A 25,384-nucleotide genomic window follows, 5' to 3' on the forward strand; every position below is an offset into this window, starting at 1 on the left:
AATTTTGAAATAAAACCTTTTTTGGAAAAAAATTTTGATTTTTTTTTTAATATACCGGCAAATAGGTTGAAAACTTTTTTTTCGCAACTTTGGAATAAAAATTTTCAAAAAAGTGATTTTTCGATATTTTTCAAAATTTTGAGAGCTTAATGTATTTTAGTTATAAAAAAATAATTTTAAAATACAATTTTTATTTTTGTTATTAAATAAAAAAAAATTTGGAAAAAATATTATATTTTGAAAAATTGAAAGAAATAAATTTTTGAAAAACAAAATATTTTAAAAGGCGTCACTGAATAATTTTTTTGAATTATCAGCTAAAATTTTTCTTAAGGCTGATTTAAAATATTAGAGAATATTTTTCGAAAATTTGCAGAAAAATTATAATAATAATTTATGGGACATTTTGAGAAAAATTTTTTCCGATTTTTTTTTAATATTTATTTTTTTAATAACTATAAAAAAATAATAATAACCTTTGTAAATACCGCAATACAAACAAAAAAAAAATAAATTTTGGTTATTTTTTCGCAAATTTTCTGAAAAATATTTTAAACATACCAATTGTCAGAATATTAAATTTTTTATCAAAACAAAAATTTAAATATTATAAAAAAATGTTATTTTTCAAAATTTAAAAAAGTTAAAATTTGCAAAGAAAAAAATGATTTTCATTTTTTTTATTAAAAAAAAATGTTATGTTTTTTTTTAAGTAATTCGATAAAAAATATTTCTTTTGGCAAATTTTAACTTTTTTTAATTTTTGGAAAATAATTTTTTTTTTTTGCAATATTTAAATTTTTGTTTTGATAAATAAGTTAATATTCTTTTATTTTTGTTTCAAATTATTAATAATATTAATATTAAATTTTTTTATTAATAAAAAAAATTTCTTCAATTTAATAAAACACATCATGTCATTTACATAGCTTATATGAAAATTTTTCCTCACCTACCGCCATCTGGTCACCTTATTTTCGAGGTGCCATACGGTTAGTGTTAATAATTTTTTGGACAACGCGGACAACAGACAAAATGCGTTCAAGATCAAAGTGCGCCGCCACATGATTTCAAAGTCCAAATCACAATCACAATCAAAATCAAAAAATCAAATGAAATTATATGAGAAATAAAATGAAATGGAAATGAAAAAATAATAAATATCAGAAAAGGAACGAAAAAAGAATATTTTAATGAAGTACAATGGTCAGGGAAAACTCAGCCAACGGCTGATGCTTTAAAACGCAACAACAATAGCAACAACACAGTGCAGCAGCACAGAGCGTCAGACGAGGAAGCAGGCTATAGGCAAGAGAATGTGGAGGAGGCGGTGGTCTTGGTGGTTGTATGAAACTATGTACATATGTATATGTTTATATGCATGTGTATATGTTCGTTTGCACATGTATGTGTTAGTGAGGCAGTCAAATGATAAAACAGCGAATGAGTTGAAACGTAATAAACGTTGATTATGATGCTGATGACGCTTATTATTCGCTTTGCCACCATAATAATGACACCAAAACTGCTGTGCGCTCACCAGCAACCAGCAACCTAATAACCAGCGCACAACTTACAACAGGCAGCAACAACAAGACCAACAACAACAAGTGCACAGCAATTACCACAAAGCACAGCGCACAATTCAAATATGAAGTGGCCGACGGAGACTGCGGCCAAATGGAATGACAGACTGACAGGCGCACTGCTGCTCCACTACAATAACAACAACATACTATATGTATGGAGGAGCGCAAGCATTGTTGCAAAATCACTAATATCGGCAGTGTCGGTGGCTATGATTAGGGTCATAATGTGCAATTTGATTTGGAAAAATGTTGCATTTAATGCCGCAGAGCAGACGTGCACACATAAAGTGTATATACATACATACATACCTTATACTCATAGTTGTGCGCTTATAAGAGACTTTTGGAAATAAAATATAATTTTTTGCCTTTAATAGTTTTTATTTTCATACCGTTGACTTTTTTGTTGTGTTTTTTGCCATCCTGTTTGTAGTCGCCCATGTGTTATTATGTTGAGAATATATTTTATGAACATTTGAAACACTATTACTTTTGCGATAATGCGCAAGCGCCACCATTTGTGGCAGTCTAATATCAAAAACACTATTGAATATTCATTAAATGCTATACAGATTGACACGTACGAGGGTTGCCTTCTATATTTCGAGATTGGCGAACCAAAAACAAATATTAATCAGCGAAAACCGCTTTATTGTATTTCGAAATATTCTCCATTAAGATCTATACACTCTCTTATGCCACTCTGACTGAGGTATCTTGCATTCTGAATGCATCAACTGTCTCTTCAGGTGTCGAAAAATGTTGATCCCTTAGTTTATCTTTTCCAGAATAAAAAGAGGTCAGTCTGTGTCAAGTCAGGACTTTACGCTCCTTGACTCATCAAATCGATGTTCGGAGCTCTCAAAAATTCAGTTGTTTCAGTCGTTGTGTGAGAGCTCGCATTGTCGTGGTGAAGAGTGATTCGCCTTCGGTGGTTGGTTTTTCTGATTTTTTGAAAAACAACTAAACAACTGGCAAATAAATATTTGTGTAACACTCAGAATTTACTGTGCTGCCTTGTTCCAGCGATATGGTTGCGACTTGTCATGTAGTTCCAAAAAACAGGCAATCATTTGCTTGGAAGTCTTCATGTTCATACGTTTGTTGGATTCGGGTCATTCTGAAACACCCATTCAGACGACTCCTAACCCGTCATTTTGTCATAGACGTTTTTCGAAGCACCGTTATCCTTAATCCCGTCCCCACTGCAGTCGCGTCTAAGGACTGGCACGGACCCGTTTTTATTCGGCCAAGGACTGTGAACTCGACACCATTCCTCGAAATCCATCGCCTCCGCCGTTTTTTTTGTTCTTTCGTCGAATAATTGCTATTAAACTTTCATCATTGTAGGGCAGCGTTTGCTCCACTGTCATCGATTAGGGAATCGGGTTCATCATCTGCTGGTGTTATGATTTCACTGCCATTCGGCAAGCTGGAGAAGTGTTCCATCCATAATTTCAGTATGCTCTGGGCATCAGTCAAGAGATCTCCTCTGAAGGTTCTACAAGAGTATGTCCGATCTTGAAAGTTTTTGTTAGTCGCCGCATCTTTTAGTAGACTTTTCAAGCGAAGTGAAAATCACTTAAAAATCACTTAATACTCGTATAGTCGAAAACTGCCAAATATTTATCATCTCTCTTTCAGAGATTACTAAAGACGTAGGATATAAGTTTTCAGTTGAAATTTTTGCTAGCACATCTTAATAGATCATAAATAAATCTTCTTGAAAAATTCAATTTTTTTTCTTTTTCATAATTTCACATCATTTCATTTCCTTCATTAGAGCTTGCCACGCCAAGCTGTCTGGCTGTCTGGCTGTCTGGCTAGCTAGCAGCGCTTTGTGGCTCTCTCACACGTGCAATACACACCACAAAGCCCAGCTTAAATGTGCCGTAAATACAAAAAAGCAAATTTAGAAAACTTAAAGAAATTAAAAACAACAAAAAAGTAAAACTCAAAAAACAGAAACAAAAAAGAAACGAATTACTTGACATCAACGCCACGCTCAATATGTAAGAACCAAAAGCCGAGAAATTGACTGACAGCTTAACATGCCTCAACATTTTTGGTTGCTGTTGTTGTTGTTACCCGTATTTCTTAATGCATTGTCAGTAGCCAGCAAGATCAATTACCTCTTTCAATTTCAATTTCAGTAGAGTTTGCAGGCAAACACACACGATTATGTGTGTATGTTTGTGTAGCTATATGTGCGTTTGTGTGTCTAACTATCAGTGTGTTCATATATATGTTTGTTGGCGTACACTTTTAATTTTCTAATAAAGCGCGTCAAACAAAAAAATAATCAAAGCAATGTGGGGGCAACTCCAATTGTCATCAATCAACGTAATCTCACCGTCAGCAGCACAGCCGCATACAGTCGCAGCCAGAAGTATGCATACGTCATACGTATGTCGGCTGTCGATTTGTGGTCAGGAATGCGTGTGTGTGTTTATGTGCTACACAAAAGGAGTGTAATTTAAACTGGTTCGCTTAAGATTCTTGTGGCTTGTTTTTGGTTTTTTGGCATTTTGGCATTTTTTATTATTTTTTTTTTTTTGTGTTGCTGTGATTTACTCAGAGCACTTCACCACACGTTTTCAGTTTTGAGTATAACATGGAATTTAATTATAATTTTTATTGGTATTTATGTGAGCAATCAAAATTTGGTTGTCAAATATAATTTTTGATGAATTTTAAGAGCGGGTAAATGTTGTTTATTGTTTGAGGAACTACATATATTGTGTGGGTAGTTGTTGTTTTGAGTGGGATGTTAAGTAATATATAGATGAAATATGCTTCGTTTATATAGATATCTTTATAATAAATACATTCTGGACACAATTTGTTACACTTTCACTCGTTTGAAAGCATCAGCACATTTTTATTAAAGGTTAAGGGAAAAGACCCTCACAAACTATTCAATCCTAACCTCACCTTACGTAATAAACACATATCTTGAAGGGTTGGATTCTTGAAATTGAAATAATTTCTTGATTGTTTCGTGCTGTCAACTAACCACAGACTTCTGAAAAAAATTTGAAAACCATTTCTCACACTTTTAGTCCCTCTTAAGGCTAAGCGATGAGGTATTCTTATGAAATACTAAAATATTTTTGTTTAATTTGAATAAATATGACAAATCACAGGCAATTAATTGAAAATAAATGAGTCCAAATAGGCAAGTGATGAATGAAGGTATATTAAGACGCTTATATAACCGAAAGTATGAGGTACGATTAGTGGCACGACGAAGTCTCGGGCGCATTAGTTGCAATTGTAATCATGGTTGTAATTGTAATAATGGTTGTAATTGTAGTTGTACTTCTGGCTGTACTTCTGGTTGTAATTATTGTTGTAATTAAAGTCCTAATTGTAATAGCATTATTGAAAACAATAACAGTATAGCCAATCAATGCCTAAAGTTATTTAAATACGCTAATGATCACCACTGCAATAGCTACCCACAAACACCAACCCCTGGCTTCCAACATTGTGAATGGCTTAAGCCTGCCGTCTTCCAGCATAACTCACTAAAATAACGCTTAAATAGTGAGGTTAAATAGTCATTTGATAAATCATGCATTTAAAATGGCATATCAAAACTTTTACTGCCCATTTTCAACACCTATCAAGCCGCCAGCTAACCAGCCAACCAAGCGACCGGTCAACCGTTGAACCAGCAGCACTTAACCAGCCAACGGTGGCCGAGGTAGCCCAATCGTATGGCGATTAATCTCAGCAAACGCTCAAACAATACGCAACAATAACTCTTAATTAAAAGAGCGACGTGTGAGTGTGGCTAACCAGCGCGGCCGACAGCTAATATCCCGTCAGAGCCGAGCTCCAAGCGCACAAATGAGCAATCCAACAAACGCGTTGAACCAAACAGCCAACTGATACAACATTTTAGGTAGCTAAACGGGTAGGTGAGTGTGTGTGTGTGTGCAGCGACATAATATACAGTAACAAAGCAGAAATTCAATTAGTTTTTTAAATGTTAGACAATATATTAATTTGTTATTACCGCAAACATTATTAATGTGCGGCGCGCTGGAATGATATCTACACTCATGAGTCGAGGCATTCCGCATCTGTTTTTGTGGCAGCTATTGTTATTGTTATGCACAAGTGTCTAGCTCAGCTGTGTGGTTGCGTAACACTGTTGGCTATCAACCGCAGGGTCATGCGGTTTAGATTGACTCCCCTAATGACGGTGGCAGTAGCAGATTACGCTGCCAATAATATGCGGCTACTGTGGAGAGTTGCACAGTGTCATATAGGGGGGTTCATGCCTGAAGTTTTTGGTCGAGCATATACATATGTATGTATACTAACGGCTATAAAAATCGGCGAACTTGCAGCTGATCGTCAGTGAGCCAGATTTCATTGACTTTGTTAGATCAAAAAGCCTTGAGAAACTCTTGTCCCACTCAAATCGGTATGAGACCGAGTAGGATTTCCATTGGCCTCTTGTGTTCCAGCACTGGACCAACTGCTATGCAGCTTAAATATCTTTTTGACCTAGAATAAAACGCAGGAAATCTGCTGAACCCCTTGTCATCTTGCCATAATCTGTCCAATAAGCATTCATGCAGTAAGGCTAAAAATCTTGTTGGACGTTAGTTACTTTGGTTTTATCGAGAAGGGTGAAGTGGTAACATCCAGGCTTTGCAAGACTTAGCCTAAAACTTCTTTCTTCGGTGAACCCAGAAAGTGAGTTCCCAAGCGCCACAACGGACCGGGGTTCTAAGTTTTCCCAGTGAAATCCCTTTGGGATTGCCCTCTTAACCTTCTTCTTCTACTTTCTAACCGAGTTAACAGCAGCGCGTCAGTCGTCTCTTCTTTTCGCTATTTGGCACCAATTCGAGATACCAAGTGCAGCCAGGTCCTTCTCCACTATCGATCTAATGGAATGGAGGTCTTCTTCTTCCTCTGCTTCCACCGGCGGGTACTGAATCGAAAACCTTCCAAGTTAGAGTGTTTTCGACCATACGTACGACGTGACCTAGCTAGCGCAGCCCGTGTCTCTTGATTCGCTGAACTATGTTTATGTCGTCATATATCTATACAGCTCAGCGTTCCATCGACTGCGGTACTCGCCGTTGCCAATGCACAGAGAATCATACATCTTCCGCAGAATCTTTCTCTCGAAAACTACTATGGTTTACTCATCAGATGATGTTATTATCCATGCCACCACACCATATAGCAGGACGAGAATGATGAGGGAATTCTAGAGTTTGGTCTTTGTTCGTCGAGAGAGAACGTTACTTTTCAATTGCCTACTCAGTCCAAAGTAGCATCTTTGGCAAGAGTAATCCTGCACAGGAGATATTTCGTCTTGCCCTCGTTGCCTCTTAATCTTACTAACCTAAAAAGTGATATTGGCTAAGGGTCTTTCGAATAAACATTGAAGATGTGGAATTGGAGACTTGTTGGTAACAGCAGTCACATGATCTGAGAGAGAATTTATTCTCGACAGGTTCGTTGACTACACAATAAAGAGATTCCGTGATTTAATTCGTCTACCTAGGAGTAACTATAATATTTTGTAGGGTTCTATAAGCCGTTCATGAGAAATCCAGGTTCTTAAGGAGAATTCCAAAGATCTAACGGTAAAATAGTGCCGGTAAGTGGCAGAATATTCTTGGTAGACTAGTACAACAACATCGGATATTCCTTTATTTGTTTTACCAATGTAATGCGAATAATTCCTGAGAGTTTCAGGCCCCTATGGCAAATATTAAGAGTTTCAAAAGTAAAATTAGAACAGAAAATGCCAAAAATAACTTAGAAGACTGTCAAAAGTATACCCGAGAGAGGCGGCAACAAAAATGAAATATGTAAAAAATTATCTCTCCAATTCGCTCCCTGAAATGATATTAGTAAAACACTGATAAAACTTATTTCTTTATGGCGATGTGGAACCCACTTTATGAAGCACCCTGTATATCCTCACGCATTTTGTAAGCAATGCCATTCAGCTCTTTTAATTTATAAGCTTTTTTATTTTATTCTCCAATATTTTTATTTCCTCTACACTTACGCCACACTGTGCTATCGCTTGCCATATGCGCGCGCTGTTGTTGTGTCCCCACGGCGGCTTCTTTTCACACTTCTGCGTGGCACCACACGTCGCCATGTGAGTTTTTGATAAATTGTTTTCCGAAATATCGGCCGTTTGGTGGATTTTTCATAACAAGTAAAAGAAAAAAAATAAAACAAAAGAAAAAAAATTAAAACAAAAACAAATTTGAAATTGTACAACAAAAATTTTAGCAAATTTTGTTCGAGCGTTTTGTAAGCTTATGACCCGTGGCGCGCCAAAGTTCATAGCGAGCCGGAAAATTACACTTTACACCGCACAAAGCGCACTTTATAACTGTCCAATTAACCGCAAATTTACGAAATCGCCGAAAAACCGTAAAATAGCTGAGAGTGAGAGCGCTAGCGAGAGAGTTGGCCGCCATACAAATACAACGCTGCGTAACTAAAACTCGCTTCGTTACCCCATGCGCACAAATTGGCTATTTTCGTAACTAACGGCTTGTATAATTGGCGCTTTTTCCGAAATAAAATGAAGGCAGTTGAAATCATCGGCTCAAGCCGAGCGTGTGAACTTTGATTTGCTACGAATTGATGTGCCAATTATCGCCTGTTTCGACGTTTAGTTAATTATTTCATTGTAAATAGCTAATTATCGCCTAAAATCGTTTAACCGGTTGTTGTTGTTGTAAATGGCAAAAGCTTTCTTAGAGTTTAGGTTTGGCTAATTGTGCTGGTCGAACGGAAATATCGTGTGGCGTTAACTGTTTTCGAAAATTTAGAATCATACATATATATCTGTGTTATGTAAGCCGGTGCTCTTAAGTGGCGGAAAATCATACTTCCTATGAGCTGTGGCTTAAACGCTCTCGGATGTGGCAATTACTTGTGGATGATTACTTAATTACTCTATTTACTTGTAGAGTAAAGCATTACACGTTTATTAAGTTCGCTGTGAAATGTGAACAAGTGTTTGCTTTGGCAGTTCTTAAATCAATGTGCCATTACTTTTTTATGAATTAGAACTTTCTTTCTAATTGCATTTTCGACTTCCGTCATTTTTATGGAATCATTAGGAGATAGAAGTAAATTTTGAAATCGTATTGAGTTTAAAGCTAGAAAATCATTTCAAAAATATTGTATAAATATACTGTTAGATTGTTCGGCAATATTTCTGGAGTTCAAAAATCTAAAGCTCACTAACTTGGTAGACCTTCTGCAATATTTTGAAGACCCATGAAGTTAGTTAAGTTGTGATTTCGGCACACTAGTTAAGTGGCTAGGCTCCAGCGATTCGAAATCTTATTTCCAATTGATAAAATGAACTCTTTAACGTCGCCAGAACTTTTCGGGTCCGTAATATTCACAGCTGCTTTTGGCAACTCGTGCTTTATGCCACTATGTCTGAATTCGGTATCCCCTCAAAACTAATACGGCTGTGTAATATGACGTTGAACAATATCAAAGGCTCCAACAGGATCGGGAAGGACCTTTCCGAGCCGTTCGATACCAAACGAGGTTTCCGGCAAGGCGACTGCCTGCGACTTCTTTAGTCCACCGATAACATTATTCACAGACGGTATCTCTATCTTTTCAAACATCATTCATTTACATGGTCTGTTGAGCAGACGTCGCTTAATTATACAGTCGAGCTGAAATACAGACCTCAATTAGAGATAGGACAACCACAACATTGAAGAAAAATGTCTTTTGATTTTACAACATCAACTTTAGCCAAACTCTGGCGGTCTTGACTCTGCCCATATACCTGCGAGGATGTTGTGGCTGGGTAGAAGACGTTGGAGGAGAGCAGCAGTGAGATTTTTTACTGCTCTGTTCAACTTTGAAGTGAAGATTGCTGGAGTTTTTTATAGAGGAGAGCAGCAGTGAGATTTTTTACTGTTGGCTTAAGGTTTGAAAGGAAGATTGGCGGTGGAATGTTGTCAGAAACTCTTCATTAACTCCAGTTTTAGACTTCCTAAATATTGCAGTATTCTCTTACTGTGAAGATATTTTCAAGCCGCGGTTATTGCTCCAGAATACAGCGTCCTTCAGAGAAGTTTTATCAATTATGTTAGCATAGCGGCGATAATAGCCTCGAGCTCTCTAACCAGGCTGTTAAAGGAATGCCTTACCTCGTTATTAATGGCAGGGAGTGATAAGACTAGTATGGTTGTTAAAACACAGCGGAATCGCAGACAACTGTAAAGCTGTTGAGCTGGCAAGAAAGGCTACCCTAGCTCTGCTATCAGTACAATGGGAACGGGTTGGTGGTTCTACTACTGAACAGTTTGCATACGCGAGAGCTTGGCCAACGCTGGGCTATCGGTTCACATGCAATACAATCGGTAGAGCGCTTTGTGCCCATCACAAATTTGTTGAGAACGCTAATGACACTTTCAACTACGTCTCCTGATTCTCCTGAAGGCAAGACTATTGAGATGTTTTAGGCTCAGTCTTGCAAAGCCTGAGCAATGAAGAAGAAAGTATATAGATGTTTCCACTTCACCCTTCTCCATACAACCATGGCACCCAAGATCAATCGTAAAAAATTCAGTGCACTCTTTGTCCTCAGTAAGGCTTGCCGCTAGCTAATTGTGGGAATTCTAACTTCCCTTAGTTCTATAGACGTCCATGCAGAGAGGTAGGGAATCTTACCGAACGCCAGCTGCTGAAGCCGCATAGAAGAAGACGAGGTGAAAATACTTCCTGCTTGATTTTCCCGCCTTTTAAAATCGAGTCTTAAACACTTGGGAGCTCTCACTTTCAGCGAAGGAAGAATAGAAAGTAAACGCCTGAGCTAAGTTTATTGATCACAAGACGCTTTGCTAGTTCTATTCAGAATGGAATGTGTATAATAGTCTCTGGACGGCTGTGGAACAGCCATCAAACCAAAGAGTACTTCGACTTACGGATGCGGAACTTCCATTTTTAAACAAGTCGCTTGTCTCACATTGATTTTCGCTGATCTTTCAGTTACGTCGAGAGGCTCTACTTGAAGTGGCTACCGTAACGATCAGCTGCTCCAGATTACAATTGACTCTCAAAAACAGGGGCGGATCCACGGGGGGATATTATCGGTTCTCGAAGATACTTTGGTTGGTTTCAGTCTGAAAGCATTGTGAGTTTCAAAGACAATCGTGCTGATTTATAATAATTCAGGTTCTTTTAAGCCCACTTCCTAGTAAATGACTGGATTCTAGTTTCCAAATCGATAAAAGCTCCTCGCAATCATAATTTGAAACTGATAAGGTAAAATTACCATTATATAAGGTTTGTTTGTCTATCCTTAGGAATTATTTCTTTAGAATCTTCTAGTGTATCTACAAATTATCTTTTCCAATTTAGGGGTTTTAAGATTTTGTGGTAGAAAATTTTACAACCCAAAAAATGTATTGCCATTTAAAAATAATATCATTACCACGCCCACCGTCACACAATAGACAAAGTGTCTAAATCCTGATAAATATTGCAGTAATTTGTAAAGCATCTGGCCAGACCCACAACACGGCATTCAGTTTGAAAGAGGTGTAGGCGCTTTAACCGCACAATCAAAAGACCAAAGCGATTTCGCCGCAGACAAGAAGTCAAAAATCACTTGAGCCAATTAATAATTACAAGGTAAAGCGAAAAAAACACGAAGTCGATTATAAAAACCCACAGTAGACCACAAAAAAGTAAACAAAAAATGGTTGGACAAGGGAAGACGCTATAGATATTTACACAACACGCAGCGGAGCAGACAGAATGGCAGCTATTGTTACATAAAAGTCGGACAACTTTCTTGCATTGTTTGGACGAAGATCAAACGCGGACAGACTATGCGCCGACAACGTTCCGAATGCCTAACTTTGGCTTCTATTTTGATTCCGATTCTTTTATTAACGCACTGCCTGTGTGCGAAACTCAAATGAGGCAAGAATGTTTTTGTTTATTATCCTTGAGGTGAGCAGCGCGCATGCAAACAGGTTCACTGCTTCACAGGCTCAAACATTCAGCAACAAACGACTTATACTGCATTGTCCTTAAAGGCTACGCTGCGCACAGGTGAGCGGCAATGCAAAAAAGGAAATTGCACAGTGTTCTCACTTCAAAGACCGGCTGACGCCCGTAACTCATTGCTTTGGGTTTTTGTTTTTGCGCACACACCGTCGCATTGCCTGTCTCTGGTAGAGCCACTGATCCTTTTGTCCGCTCATTAAGCGTGTGTAAATTATTTCACACCTCCTCCTAATGATTCACACAAATGCCCAATGTCGAGGCGATTCATTAATCTTCATACACGTACATATATACACGCTCTCATGTGCGCGCTCTTTTTCTCTCAGTCACACATACTTGGTCACTTCTGCTTGCTCATGCGCCGCCATCCTGTCACAAGACAAATGACCGCTCGCTGACCAACATGATTGCGCAAATTCGCTCACGTAGCGGCAGTGCCGTGACTCTCACACATCATATGCGCTCTCTCCGCAGGAATTGCACTTGCTTCGCACTCATACGCCGCCTGTGTGTGCGGTCCGATCTGGTCTTTGCTGCACAATTAGCCTTTTGTGCCTTCATCTCCGTTTGCCTTTATTTTCTGCCACCGTCACGACAGGCTCATATGTCATTTGTGGTGGTCGTGCTCATAAGCGGAGTTGTATACGCTCGCAGCCGAAGGCGCATCCCACAACGCCCAGGCCTCTTCACTCTGCACAAAAGTTGTATGGCAGACAAATCGCCTGCGTGTGTGTGTGCGTGAATTTGGAGCATTCAGCGGTTCAATGGTTGTGCCTCACACTGTTGGCTGCCGTTCGACACCGGCATTGACAGCAAATTCGTTCATGCCCGAAAAAAAGTGTCAACCAAACAAAAGCAAAGGCCGCACTTCAAACGCACCGCTCCGGAGCGGCATCTTTAATACGCGACGGGGTGTCCTGTGTGCGGTGGTTTTCATCTCTTGGCTCATATTTTTTCGAGGCAACGCCGCCAACTCACTGTGGCCGTTGATGAGTTACAAAATATTCTTTATTAATGTATTATCACACTTTAGTTTGTTTGTTGTTGTTGCAGTTTCGGTGTTAGTTCGGTTTGTTTAGTCCGTTGGGAAAAAATTAGTTTTGTGCCTAGAGTCGAGAGTCTAATTTTGTCTGTGTGTGTGTGTGTGGCGTTTGTAGGTGTCTCTGGGGCATTTTGTTGTGATCAAGTACCTCGCTGTGTTAAATAGGTTTTTGTTATTCAAATTTTTATTTTTTTTACGAAAGTCTTATGTAATTAAGTCAAATTGAGAGTAATTAATATGCGATGGAATTTAGTTGATGGGAAAATTGGTTGTCTTGGAGTTAGTTTTGTGGGCGAAACTTATTAATGCGGCACAGATTAAAATGTAAATATCAGTTTTATTAATTGAAGACCCTAAATAGGTTGGAGAGTACCTAAGTATATAAAAAATATATTCTACAGAAAATTATGAAGCTGAAAATTAAGAAAAAAAAATTATGAATCCTCCTTAATAGCGGCGAACGAAAACTGTCATGAACTCTCTGTATTTGTACTTCTAACAAATCCTCAGATGTCTCTCTCCCACAGGAAATCTCTGTAGAATTACGAAAAGATCCAAAATTTCACACAGATCCTGGCAGACTTTTCTTCAGCTTGTAAAAGTTACGGGTTCCTTATTTCAATATTTTGAGTTTTCTTTATGAAAAAATAAGGAGGTTGTATGAACATGAAAATTTCCTTATCATAAAGCCAAAGTGAACTGTCTCAGAACAGAAATGGAAAGTTTCTGTTCATTTTGGTTCTTCGATCCGATTGAAAAACCCTTCCAAAATGTTTACATGTATTAGCTAAGCAAATCTCCTGATAACAGAAATGTCGTTTCCAACAATTAAATTGTATCAACGAAGCGAGTTTTACTCAATACAAGATTTGCCTACATCTTCAGCTGTCTATAATAATCCTACTACGCCGTCCGATTTTCGATCTGTATCTCAAGTCAGACTGAAATCATGGATTAAATGCTTGGACTTTGGAGACTCTGCAAGTTTCTGACTCAAGTCGAACTGAATCCATGAGGATTGATAGCTCGGACTCATGGATTTTACAAAATTTTGTCTCAAGTCGAACTCCAATCACTATTTGAAAGGTCGTACTTAGGGACTCCCCAAGATCTTGTCAAGCTGGTATTATATATTGAAATCTCTGACCCAGGAATTCCCCAACAACTCCTCTTGTTTGAAGGCAAAAAAAGTCATGGAGATATCATCTCGCACTAAGAGATTTCATTAGTTTTTGTGTTAAGTCGAACTGAGATCATAGGTTGAAAGCTCGGACTAAGAGATTTCTCACAATTTTGTCCTGCCGGTATTATGGTTGGAAGTTTTAACTTAGGACTACTTTGAGCTTTTGTCTCAAATCAATAGATTGAAAACTCGGACTAAGAGACTCCTCAAGATTTTGTCTTGTCGCGATTATCTTTGGTAGCTCTGACTTAGGAACTCCCTAAGCTTTCATCTCAAGTCGATTCGAGGTCATGGAATCAAAGCTCGGACTTATTGATTCTGATTATTTTGCCTCGCGTCAGACTGGGATCATGTATTAAATGCTCAGATTTATGGATTCTACAAAATTTTTGTCTTTAGTTGAGCTGCGATCATTGTTAGCTCTGACTAAGAAAGCTCGGATTTAGGGATTTCACAAGGTTTTCAAACCAAGTTGAACTGAGATCAAGTATTGAAAGCTTAGACATAAGGATTTCACAAGTGTTTGCCACAAGTTGAACTCAAATCATGGATTGTTCGCTCTTCCTCAGAGATTCCACAAGATTTCGTCTGCCTGGTACTTTTGATTGAAAGTTTGAACTCAGAGATTTCCAAGCCTTTGTTTTAAATCGAATTCAGATCATAAATTGAAATCTTGGACTAGGAGGTTTTCCAAGATTTTGTTCGTCCAGGGTTCCGACTAAGGAACTCTCTAAGCTTTTGTTTATTTCGAATGAAGATCATAGATCGAAAGCTCGTTTTTCATGATTCTCAAAGCTATTATCTCACCTCGGACTGACAAAGTATTCAAATTTCGGACTTAGCAACTCTGCAATCCATTATTTCAAGTCGAATGAGCTGGTGTAGATGAAATTGTCGAATTTGAACACTAGCGATAAAAAAAGTCGATTTCGGCGATGAAGCAATAAAGTCTAACTTGGATCTAACAAACTGGTTCTAGGGTTAACAGCTGTCAGCTGAATGTCTAGTAATAATCTAAGTGAAGCATATCACAAGAAGCTTCATGGACAAAGCAAAAAAAGATCCATTGTCGGTCATTCTATTATGAAAGTCAGATGTATCGCCTGTGAAAACTATTTCGAATGAATCTCTGGTTCCTATTATACCGACTCCTTTCAAAACTTCAACCAGACCAATATAATTACAAAAGCATTACTATATTTTCGACGTCGAATACCATCCACCATTTAAACTTATGGTGTCTGGTCTCTCTATAACCAAATTTGTCAACCAAAAACTATTATTTTCAACGTCAGCAGTAAACATGCTAGAAGCGTGCGTACCGAGAAATGTCTTTTCATTTCTCCTTAAGGCATCCTTTCAAGGATAATCGTCATTAAATGGCGGAAGCGGTAGCATTTTGTATTTTAAGCCGCAAGTGCATAAATTCGGAAGCAACACACAATTTCCGGCATAATCAAAGAAATCGAGAACAATACATGACATCTCAAGTCAATAGGACTTTCGCAGACAATAAAGGGATTACGCAAGTGAAATCATTAATGAACGTGCAACACTAAGGGCCACACAGTGCATACGAGTAAAGACCTATGAGTAAAGACCTATGATTGTTCGTTTGTAACCAAACGAGAGTTACAACTAGACTCTAACAACTGCACGTCTGCCGTCGGTGTTTCAGTGTTTCATAAGTTCATAAATTTGCTTGTCTCCAAGCATTTAGTAGATTTGTGGTACCAAAGTATCAAAAATACGGCGATGCGACCATGTCAAATTGCACAAATGGCAAAACCACGAAAATACACGCTATTTAACGGCATTTACGTTGCACCATGACCACTTCTAATTCATACAATTGCTTTGCCGAACGCCGGCTGGCACTTTGGTGCCTGAAAAATGAGCTTGCGATCTCGTTGAATAATTTCCCAAACTGCCTATACCACCGGCGGCCTTTTCACTTTTATCTAATAGGGAAAACGCGAAGGAGTTGCACACACACACACAAACACTTAGATGAGCTGTCGTCTCGTGTGTATGCCTTTTTATGACACTATTTTGTAATGAGCTCTCTAAATAATTTGCCATGATCTTCGGCGCATAACCGACATTGACAACCACGCCCACAAATCTCTTGCCAACTCAAATAGAACACACTGCGGTGAGCAACGACTGCATTAGCTGTGGCTGTGGCGTGGCGGTGGTAAGAACCGACACATGGGAACACCCGCACGCTTCATGCGCGATTTGAGCGCGGCACTTTTGAGAGTCAACCAACCAGTTACTCGTCGGCTCGCCCGTTGCTGGTTGCTTGCTTGTTATGTGACATTGTCATGAAAGCAGACAAGTGAACGGACGACAACTATGAGATCGTGTTTGCCGAAAAAGAAAACCAACAACTAAATAGTGACTTACTAGTTTTATGTATAAATATGCATATGTATGGCACCTTGTTTATTTATGGACCCGATTCGTGTGTGATATTTGTGTTGTTGTTATGTGCCCGAACTGTAAGTGGATACTCAATTAAATTTGGCGTTTGGTTTAGTGCATATTTAACATTCATTTTTGCTTTTTTTTTTCTTCACGGTTTCGCTATTTTGCATTTGACATGTGACAGCTCTTTGACGTTTGTCGTTGTTATGTAATGAAATCCGTTGTAACAGCTGTCAACTACTGTGCGCAGATTGTCATTTTTATGCTATGCTGATTTGAAGTGTAATGAAACTGTCACAATGAATTCTTTTCACGAAAGTGTTAAGATGTGGACAGATAAATGCGAAGGTGTTTGACAGCGTGTGCACTGAGAAAAATATATAGCTGATTTGTGGAAGTGATCAATTTTACATGAGTAGGCTACAGGAATAGGCGAATGATATTGGCATTGTAGGCCTTAACAACCGACTTTTAGAGCACCCTTTTCCAGCCTAGAAAAAAAAGCGATGAAGTTGATCTTGTGATGGATGAGGACCGAAAAGTACTTGAAGACCACACACAAAGGGTCTTGGGAACTACGCCACTGTTGATACAATTTGAGATTCCAAATGTAGCTAGGTCCTTCTCTACCTGTTCTTTACAATGGAGTGCTTCCAATGGCAGGTACTGCGTCGAATACTTTTAGAGCTTCGGACGATATGACCTAGCCTGCGTAGACGTTGTCTCTTAATTCACTGAACTATGTCGCCAATCCTCATGCGTAAAGGACCATAGATCTTTCACAGAACCTTTCTCTCGAAAACTCGCAACTCATCAGAAGTTGTCATCGTCCATGCCTCTACATCATACAGCAGGACGGGAAAATTGATTGAGTATAAACATTACCCACAATTTAAGCCTGGAGATCCAGAGCAGAATAACTCCGGACTTTGGTATCCGTTTGCAACTCAGAAGCATATTCCTAGCTCGACGAAAACAAATTCGCTTTATTAGTCTCTGTCATTCCCATACTGTTATACGGCGCAGAAACATGGTCGATGGCGAACTGAGATGAGAAAGTACTTGGAGCACTCGAGAAAATTGTTCTCCACAAGTTTTTTTCAGCAGTCCGCGTTAGTGTTGAGAGTTATAAATTGTATGAGCTCTATGGCGAATGTATATATGTGCTCCAAGCTTTCGTCTCAAATCGAATGGAGATAATAGATTGAAAGCTCAGACTAAGAAATTCTCCAAGATTTTATCCTGACGGGATTATGGTTGAAAACACTGACTTAGAAAATCAAGCTCTATGGCGAATGTATATATTTTAGCGCATAAAAGTCCAAACCAAAGTGCTGGTTGGGGTCTGTCTCACGGATAGATGACGATGCTGGAGCAAAGCTATTTCGATTCGAGACTCATGGCTGACCAACAACCAGGACCAGTGGATAGGGAGTCGACTGCACTGGTAGCTGGCGGGATCTCGCAAAAGATAGACGGAGTTGGCGCAGCTTTGTGTTCTTGGCTCAGATCGGCACACAGCCACAACCCAGAATGGAAAGTTAAATCGAACTGCTGCTTCGGATAAAATTTTCTTTTCGTCATACGATATTATCCATGAAAATCATTTGTGTCTATGAGCACAGAGACCAAATTCTACTAGGAAGAACTCCACTCCATTGAAAAGACCAGGTGGAGAAGGACCTGACTATGCTTGGAATCTCGAATCGGCATCAACTACGGCCATAACAGCTTAAGCGGTATCTACGATAAAAAAGATAATACCTACGTTATTTAATAACTGGGCTCTAATTGCACAAATGTAGTTGGAACTCCGACTTCAATCAAAGTTGAGAGACTCCAAATACAATATGGATTTGAACTACCACCAAAAGCCGAAACCCTGATCTCTTGCAGCAGAGTATTGACCACTATGTACCTAAGATCGCAGTGCAATCCCCGTCTATTCTCGCGAACGGTTCTTCGTCTAACTCTAGCGAACGGCTCTTTCAAAGGCAGGCGGAGGGAAAGTTATAATACCGAATAATTCCCTGATTGTATGTGCACAGCGAGCATCGCAAATTTTTGCGCCAGTTTCAGCCAAGTTAGCTTTTCAAATGGCTGAACATGCAACATAATTAAGTTGTAGTGAAACTATTTAACCATTTCATGCAAGCTAAAGCCCTCAGAGTATTTAACACGGCATAATTTCGCACTTGGCTTATGGACACCAAACGAGTACTAACAAGCACCAATTTAAGCAGTTGAACCATATGCCGCGAAAGGCTGCAGAGGCTGAGGTTAAGCGTTAGACAATTGGCGGCTGCTGCAACTACGACGGCGACAGCGCAGGCGGCAAGTTCTTTTGACAGATTTGCGACGCTTTTTGACGTTTGAATTCAAATGCAATAGAGCATTAATGGTCTGCACACCCAGCCAAACTGTGGCCACCAGTGCAATGCGGCTCGTTGGGCAGGGAAGCTGACGAGCCGTAACGCTGAGAAAATCTGCTTATGTTTGGCGGTTGGCTTCGCGGTTGATTTTGTAAAGCATCTGCATATGTCTGTATGTATTTCCAAATGTCTCTTTATGCTTGTTAAGGCATGGCGGTCGTATTGAAATAGAGCTCCTCATTCAGAAACGCTTGAGGTATGCGGTGTTCTATAGAATATAATATGTCTTAATAGTCAAGAGTCATAATCGAGTTAATTTCTTTGCTTATTAGTTTATATTCTGTTTATTAGAGTATAGCTGTGTGTCTACTCCAACCGCATTGCTTTGTGCCCTTACCTGAATCGATACAGAATCTTTGGTGGCCACATTGCCTCGTGTAGATTGCTCGCCATAGAATTTAAGCAAGTGAAATGGTTTACATGTCTTTATTAGCTGCTTAAGTATGGAGCATACCGCTACTTGCATAATCAATGCCTGCTGCAAATGTGCCCGTTCTCGTTCTTGTGTGTGGAAATCTATTAATTTTTACGAGGCGTGAATAATTTCGGGTTACATTTCAATAATTTCGCTAGGGCGGGCTCCGCGATTGGATGCGGGAGCGTTGAATATGTTTATTTCCCAGGAAGAGATGATAAGGAAAATGCAACTCCAAATCCTGGATACATACTAACAAAAAAATGGTGGCACCTGACGCTGAATTTCAAGCTGAACTGGCGAACAGATTTTGGTTAGAGTTTTTGGTAGCTTCTTCGGAAGAAGATGGAAGGTCTTCAAATAGTTCGTCATATGAGCTAGGAACGAAACTTAATGCCTTTTCAGAGGCTGAAGAAGTAACCAATAAATAGGTTATCTAAAAGTACTCATAAGAGTCTTAATGGAAGTCTTCTTAGAAGAACTTGGTGAAGGAAACTGTTATGAGAATAGGAACAAACAAATATTTCCGATTGTAGTCGGAAACCTGCGCCCTCAAGCACTTTAGAAGGCACTGGAATCTAATAGCACATAAGAAATAATTATCAGTTAAAACTATGCTTACTTCAGGTCAGTTGTCGGAAGGTTTTTTCTTGTAGCAGGGGTCTGCGGTAGAAGTGTTGATTTCCGTGGAAATGTAGTCTACTTGGGACTGTGGTTTCTTAAAAATTTGGTTGAACAAGGTATGCGTTTATGCAGCTTAAAAATAATATATATAGACCCTTTTGTGTATAAAAAATATCCAAGATTAAATCCAGTTTAGAAAGGCTGAACCTATAAGGCATTACACCTATGTAGGCTACTGAGTTAGGATACTCAAATAGCAGCATTTAGCTTAAAATCTCCTTAACATTTCATTACAAACAAAATATTACAATGTAATCCTACTCTCCTTTCAGGCCGCGACTCAGACATCAGCGATACTGAATCGGAGCCTGGCATACCGTTGAAACGTAAACAGCGTCGTTCGCGCACCACCTTTACGGCCGAACAATTGGAGGCACTCGAACGCGCCTTCACACGCACACAGTATCCTGATGTATATACACGCGAAGAACTTGCACAGACCACGGGCCTCACCGAAGCGCGCATACAAGTATGGTTTAGTAATCGACGCGCGCGTCTACGCAAACATTCCGGCGGCTCTGGTACCGGGCTCTCACCCATGAATGGTGGCGGCAGTGGCGCTGGTGTGCCTGGTGGCGTCGGCGGCGGTGCGGCTGCCACAGCGCCACTCGGTTTTGGTCCCCTAGCCGCAGTTGGTTCCATGGCTGGCTACAGTCCCGCCGCTGCCAGCACAGCCAGCGCGGGCATGAATGAGAATCATGCGGCGCATGCAGCAGCGGCAGCGGCCGCAGCAGCTGCGCATCATCCACATCATCATACGCAGATGGGTGGCTATGATTTGGTGGCGCAGTCGGCGCAACATGGTTTCGCCAGCAGTTTTCAACATGGACACTTCGGCGGGCAGAATTACTATCATCAAGGTGGGTAAAAGATATTGAGGTGTAAAGTATTGAAAAAATTTTTGTAAAGTATTGAAATAATTTTCTTAATTGTCCCTTTCATTTACAGATTACTCCAAGCTCTCAATCGATGACTTCTCCAAACTGACGCTGGAGAATGCTTCGAAAATTTCACCATCACTCTCACATCTAACCGGCGAGAATTATTCGAAACTGGACTCCACCACGAATTGGTCACAAGCCGCTTACCATCTGAATCAATCGGCAGCAGCGGCCGCCAATTACAACGCTGCCGCCGCTCATCATGCGCATGCGGCTGCCGCTCAACACACGCTAAATGATTATGCGGCGGCTGGCGCTGCTGCAGCGGCGCACAACAATCAGCTGAATAGCGCGGCAGCAGTCGCCGCGGCGGCTTATAATCATCCGCTGCCCACGCAGACGCAGGCAAAGTATTGGTAGAACATTTGTGGCGGTGTGTAATTGTAGTGTAAGGTAGTAGTGTTTGAGTGATGAATTGGATGTTAACTGAAAATGTTTGAGTGTAAAGCTTGGTTCAATATTTTTCTGCAAAATACAGCGTTTCTCAACAGCTTTGATAATTTTTACGGTTCCCCTAGCATATTTTTCCTACTCATTTTATGACAATGGCAAAAATGTCGTTAAAACTTAGCAGTTGATATTACGTGCTTCAGGGTAAGATTTGATTAACAGATCGATTCTAAGAGGGATCTCACTTGAATGGCTTAGAACTTTGATCTGTTGTGGTATCGAAAACTTTTAAAAACTGGATCATAAGACCCCCCTTATAGGTCGACAAAGCGCTTGTAACCTATTACAAATTTGTTGAGATGGATAATATCAGTTTCGGCTATGTCTACTGGTTCGTCGAAGATAAGACTACCGAAATGTTGCGGCCTCAGTTTTGCAAAGGTTGGACAATAGAGGGAAAAGTGCCTGGATGTTTCGACCTCATTCTCTTTCTTATACCTTTGGTAACTAGCGTCAGACAACATGTTAAGCTTCTCCGCATGAATGCCTGGAGAGTGTCCAGTAAGACTTTCTACGATAGCGGCAAAATGAACCTTGCTCAGGGCAAGTTGTTCAGTAGATCTCTTACGTTCTAAGGGCTTTTAAGTTCAAACGATTTTTCCAGTTTCGAGTAGCTTTTTGTGTTTTCTTTTTAAAAGAGTGACTTTTCTTACAAAAAGGCTTTGACAGGGCACTAAAATTAATATATTTTATAGAATTGAAGCCTTTCGCTCTGCATATCGTCACCTAAAATGCAAAATAGCGTAACATCATTTTTCATAAGTTTACAGGCGAAGGAAAAACGATGTAATAGAAACCCCGAATTTTGAAACAAAATTTAAGTTTTGGTTATAAAGTGGTTATAAAATGGTTACATAGTGGTTATTTCCGATATAATATAATCCGCTCATATTGAAACTATACTCGTGTTTCGGGTATAAAATGGGTACATATTGGTTATAAAATGGTTACATATAACAGCGGGAGGTTAAAATTCTATGAGATATATGTAATAAATCGTAAGCACTAATAAATTCAATCTCGATTTATTAGTTTTGCATTTCAATTGATGATCTATAGCTTTATAATGCGCTATTCAAATATCATACTGACAACAAGGAAAATATATGAGATAACTTAACCTTTTTCCCTCATTTTGACAGCTTATTTATATCACCGACAGGTAATCTTAAGATTGAGGAGTGAAGGCAATAAACTTTTCAAAAACATTAAAATTAAAACTTTAACCAGTAAATTTAACCGGTAACTGGTAATTTAACCGGTAAAATAACCGTTTTGCCTCACTGCTTGGTGAATATGACTGAATTTAGTAACTTGAGACCGATAAGTTGGGTCATTTGAAGTCCGCTGGTGAATGAAACAATATGGAGACCTTTTTTGTGGATAAAAAAAATCTAAAAAATCCAGTTTAGCCTCTTTAAAATTGTTAAACCCTCCATTAAAAGCATTATGACTGCCTGCTAAAATAAAAGAAAACTCAAACTTCGATTCGCCATTTAACTCCAGACATTCGTCACAAAACATGCGCAGGGTTGATTTAAAAGTGCTGCCCGTTTGTTTGAGCATTTGGTTTATTCGGTAGTCGAAGAAGTTTTTCGTATTTCCAATCAAACTTCAAATAGGTCGTTCGTTTGGCTGGGGAGTAACACTTGGCAAATCGAAGACATTAACAACAACAAAATCTGCTATTCATCACTCAAAAAGCAAAAAAAAATAAGTAAAATGAAAAATTCTAAAAAAAAAAACAATGTACAGTATATAGTATAAGCAGTTTACAGCATATAGCATAAGTTTACAAACACCTCACTTGTAAACACACTATTATTGGCCACTGTGTTAATTAAAATGTTTGTTAAACTATCAATTCAACACTTTAATTTCATTTGTATTCATTACTTAAGCAAATTTGCATATAAGAAATAATTATGTAAGTGCATAACTAGGTAAAAAATTGCACAATATTATTGTCGGCTGCATATTTGTCCCATTAATTTATATATCAACTGTAATTAAAATTCAATTAACATTTTATTAGTTAAGTCAAGTGTAACTTATGGCCAAGGCCAAGCAGTTTGCAAATAAAGGTCGCAATAAAAGTGCTGCAGCCGAGGCGGTGAGGTCGCTAGGCTGATTGGAGGCCGTTTGTGCAACCCTGTGTTGCTCGAGCCAAGCGAGCCTGATGATTCGTATTACAAATGCAAGCACACATGCAAATATACATACATACACTGTAGCATAACAGTTAATTTGTAAGTAAATTTATTTGTAATTTATTGTTAAGCAACAACAAAAACATTAAATACATTTACATATATACACATGCACATGCATATATGCTACAACTACATACATTTAATGTAAGAAAGTTAATAAAGCAGTAAAGTGTTTTTGCAAATACTATAAAAAAATTGCATTTGGATCGCTGATTATGTAAGTAAGTATTTATTTATTGACGTAAATATATTTACATATATATATATATTTCTTTTTTTGTTATATATGTAGATGTGCATATAAATTTCATGTGCCATTTGCCATTTTGCTTTCATAAGCATCTCGATAATTCAAGGACGTGTAGGCACTTATAATTTTTATTAGCTAAAAACTTATGTGACCATGCACACACACGTGCATATTTATAGGCACACCTATACATATGCATGTGTACTTTGTGCTTTATATACCATTTTGTATGCATTTTTGCAATCATAAATTTTTTAGCACTGGAGTACCGGTTAATGCTTGGCATGCAAGTGGAAAAAGCGATAGTAAAATGGAATTTGAATAAAAAATTAAAAAAAAATTGTACGAAAACATTGGGCGCATAATATGGAAGATTAAATGAATTTTGGTAAGGAAAATATTTATTATAATCGATAAGTAGTAGTTACGCCATATACTTCTGGCTCCCAAGACAATTAGAACGCATTTATAACAGCTGATCAAATTTGAATCAGACTGACAAAAAACAGTTTTACGTTTTTTAATAGAAATAAGTAGATACGATACCTATCCAACGCTATTAGTCATTACTTTATGGTTAATATTAACCAATTATTGCTTTTGTGGTCTACTCTGTCAGCTAGTAATCCAGTGGTTTTTTTGCCTTGGCCAAACTTAATGCTATCACATCTCATTTTGGTTGCAAAATTTTTTTAAGAAATAGCATATATAAGCCATTGCATGAGCTCTCAGCATTGATAGGCATCTATTTATCACACTAAAAAACATGTTTACGAAAAATAAAAATATCAGACTATTACGAAAGATTTGAATTTTTAGCACAAACAACGGTGATTATTTTTCCCAAAAAATGGCAAATTTTCGCTTATACCGAGCGCGACAGAGCTCTCATCCGGACTATTTTCTTCCTTTTTTCTTCCTCATTAGAGATGTATTTTTAAAGTGGCGGATCTCAAACCAAGCGCACAACCCTGGTGAGGTAACCTGATACAATTTTTCGTCAAATTTGCCTACCTATGATATTTTCTTGTTTGGAGAACGTAAATATGAGCTTTTTATAAACGTTTTTCTTCCTCTTATAATGATGAAATTTTCATAATTTATATTTCTATCTTTCTTGTGTCAAGTTCAAGCTTTATTGTGACAGCAGCACTACTAAGCAAATGATTGCTTGTTTTTGGAACTACAGGACATGTCGCAACCATGCAGAATAGTATTATAAATTCAGAGTAGTGCACAACCATCTGTTTGGCAGTTGCCTTTCAAGGAAATCAAGATAACCAACCGCGTAAGACGCATCACTCTTCACCACGGTAATGCGAGCTATCGCACATTGACTGGAACAACTGCATTTTTGTGTACTCAAAACATCGGGTATATGAGTCATTCTCCGTATAATCCTGACTTGGCATCGTATGAGTTCTTTTTATTCCTGAACATAAAAGATTAACTAAAGGTCAACGTTTTTCGACACCTGAAGAGACGGTTGATGAGTTCAGGAAAACAATAAAGTGATTTTCGATTATTAATATTTGATTTTTTGTTCTCTAAGCCCGAAATCTAAAAGGCAACTTACACATTCTTAACCAACAATCTAAATGCTTGAGCGAACTGTTTTCTTATCAGTAGCAAATTCAGACTTGGAGTAGATTACCGAGGAAGAGCTGACATTAAAATAATTTTAAATTATTTTCGGCTTTTATTTTGG

At 38.5% G+C, this 25,384-nt stretch overlaps 1 protein-coding gene across 2 annotated transcripts in view; it reads left to right on the forward strand.

The window, feature by feature from the left end:
* The window catches only part of LOC105228479 (protein gooseberry-neuro), a 74,627-nt gene extending 51,042 nt beyond the window's left edge, over positions 1–23,585 (forward strand). For both annotated transcript variants that reach the window (XM_049453609.1, XM_049453608.1), the window contains 2 exons: positions 20,095–20,682; positions 20,771–23,585. In XM_049453609.1, coding sequence (XP_049309566.1) covers positions 20,095–20,682; positions 20,771–21,123 — 941 coding nt within the window. In that variant the 3' untranslated portion in view covers positions 21,124–23,585. The remainder of the gene's footprint in view (positions 1–20,094; positions 20,683–20,770) is intronic.
* Positions 23,586–25,384: the final 1,799 nt, after the last annotated feature.

The sequence above is a fragment of the Bactrocera dorsalis genome, chromosome 3 (assembly GCF_023373825.1).
Source record: "Bactrocera dorsalis isolate Fly_Bdor chromosome 3, ASM2337382v1, whole genome shotgun sequence".
In the NCBI taxonomy this organism is placed as follows: domain Eukaryota; kingdom Metazoa; phylum Arthropoda; class Insecta; order Diptera; family Tephritidae; genus Bactrocera; species Bactrocera dorsalis.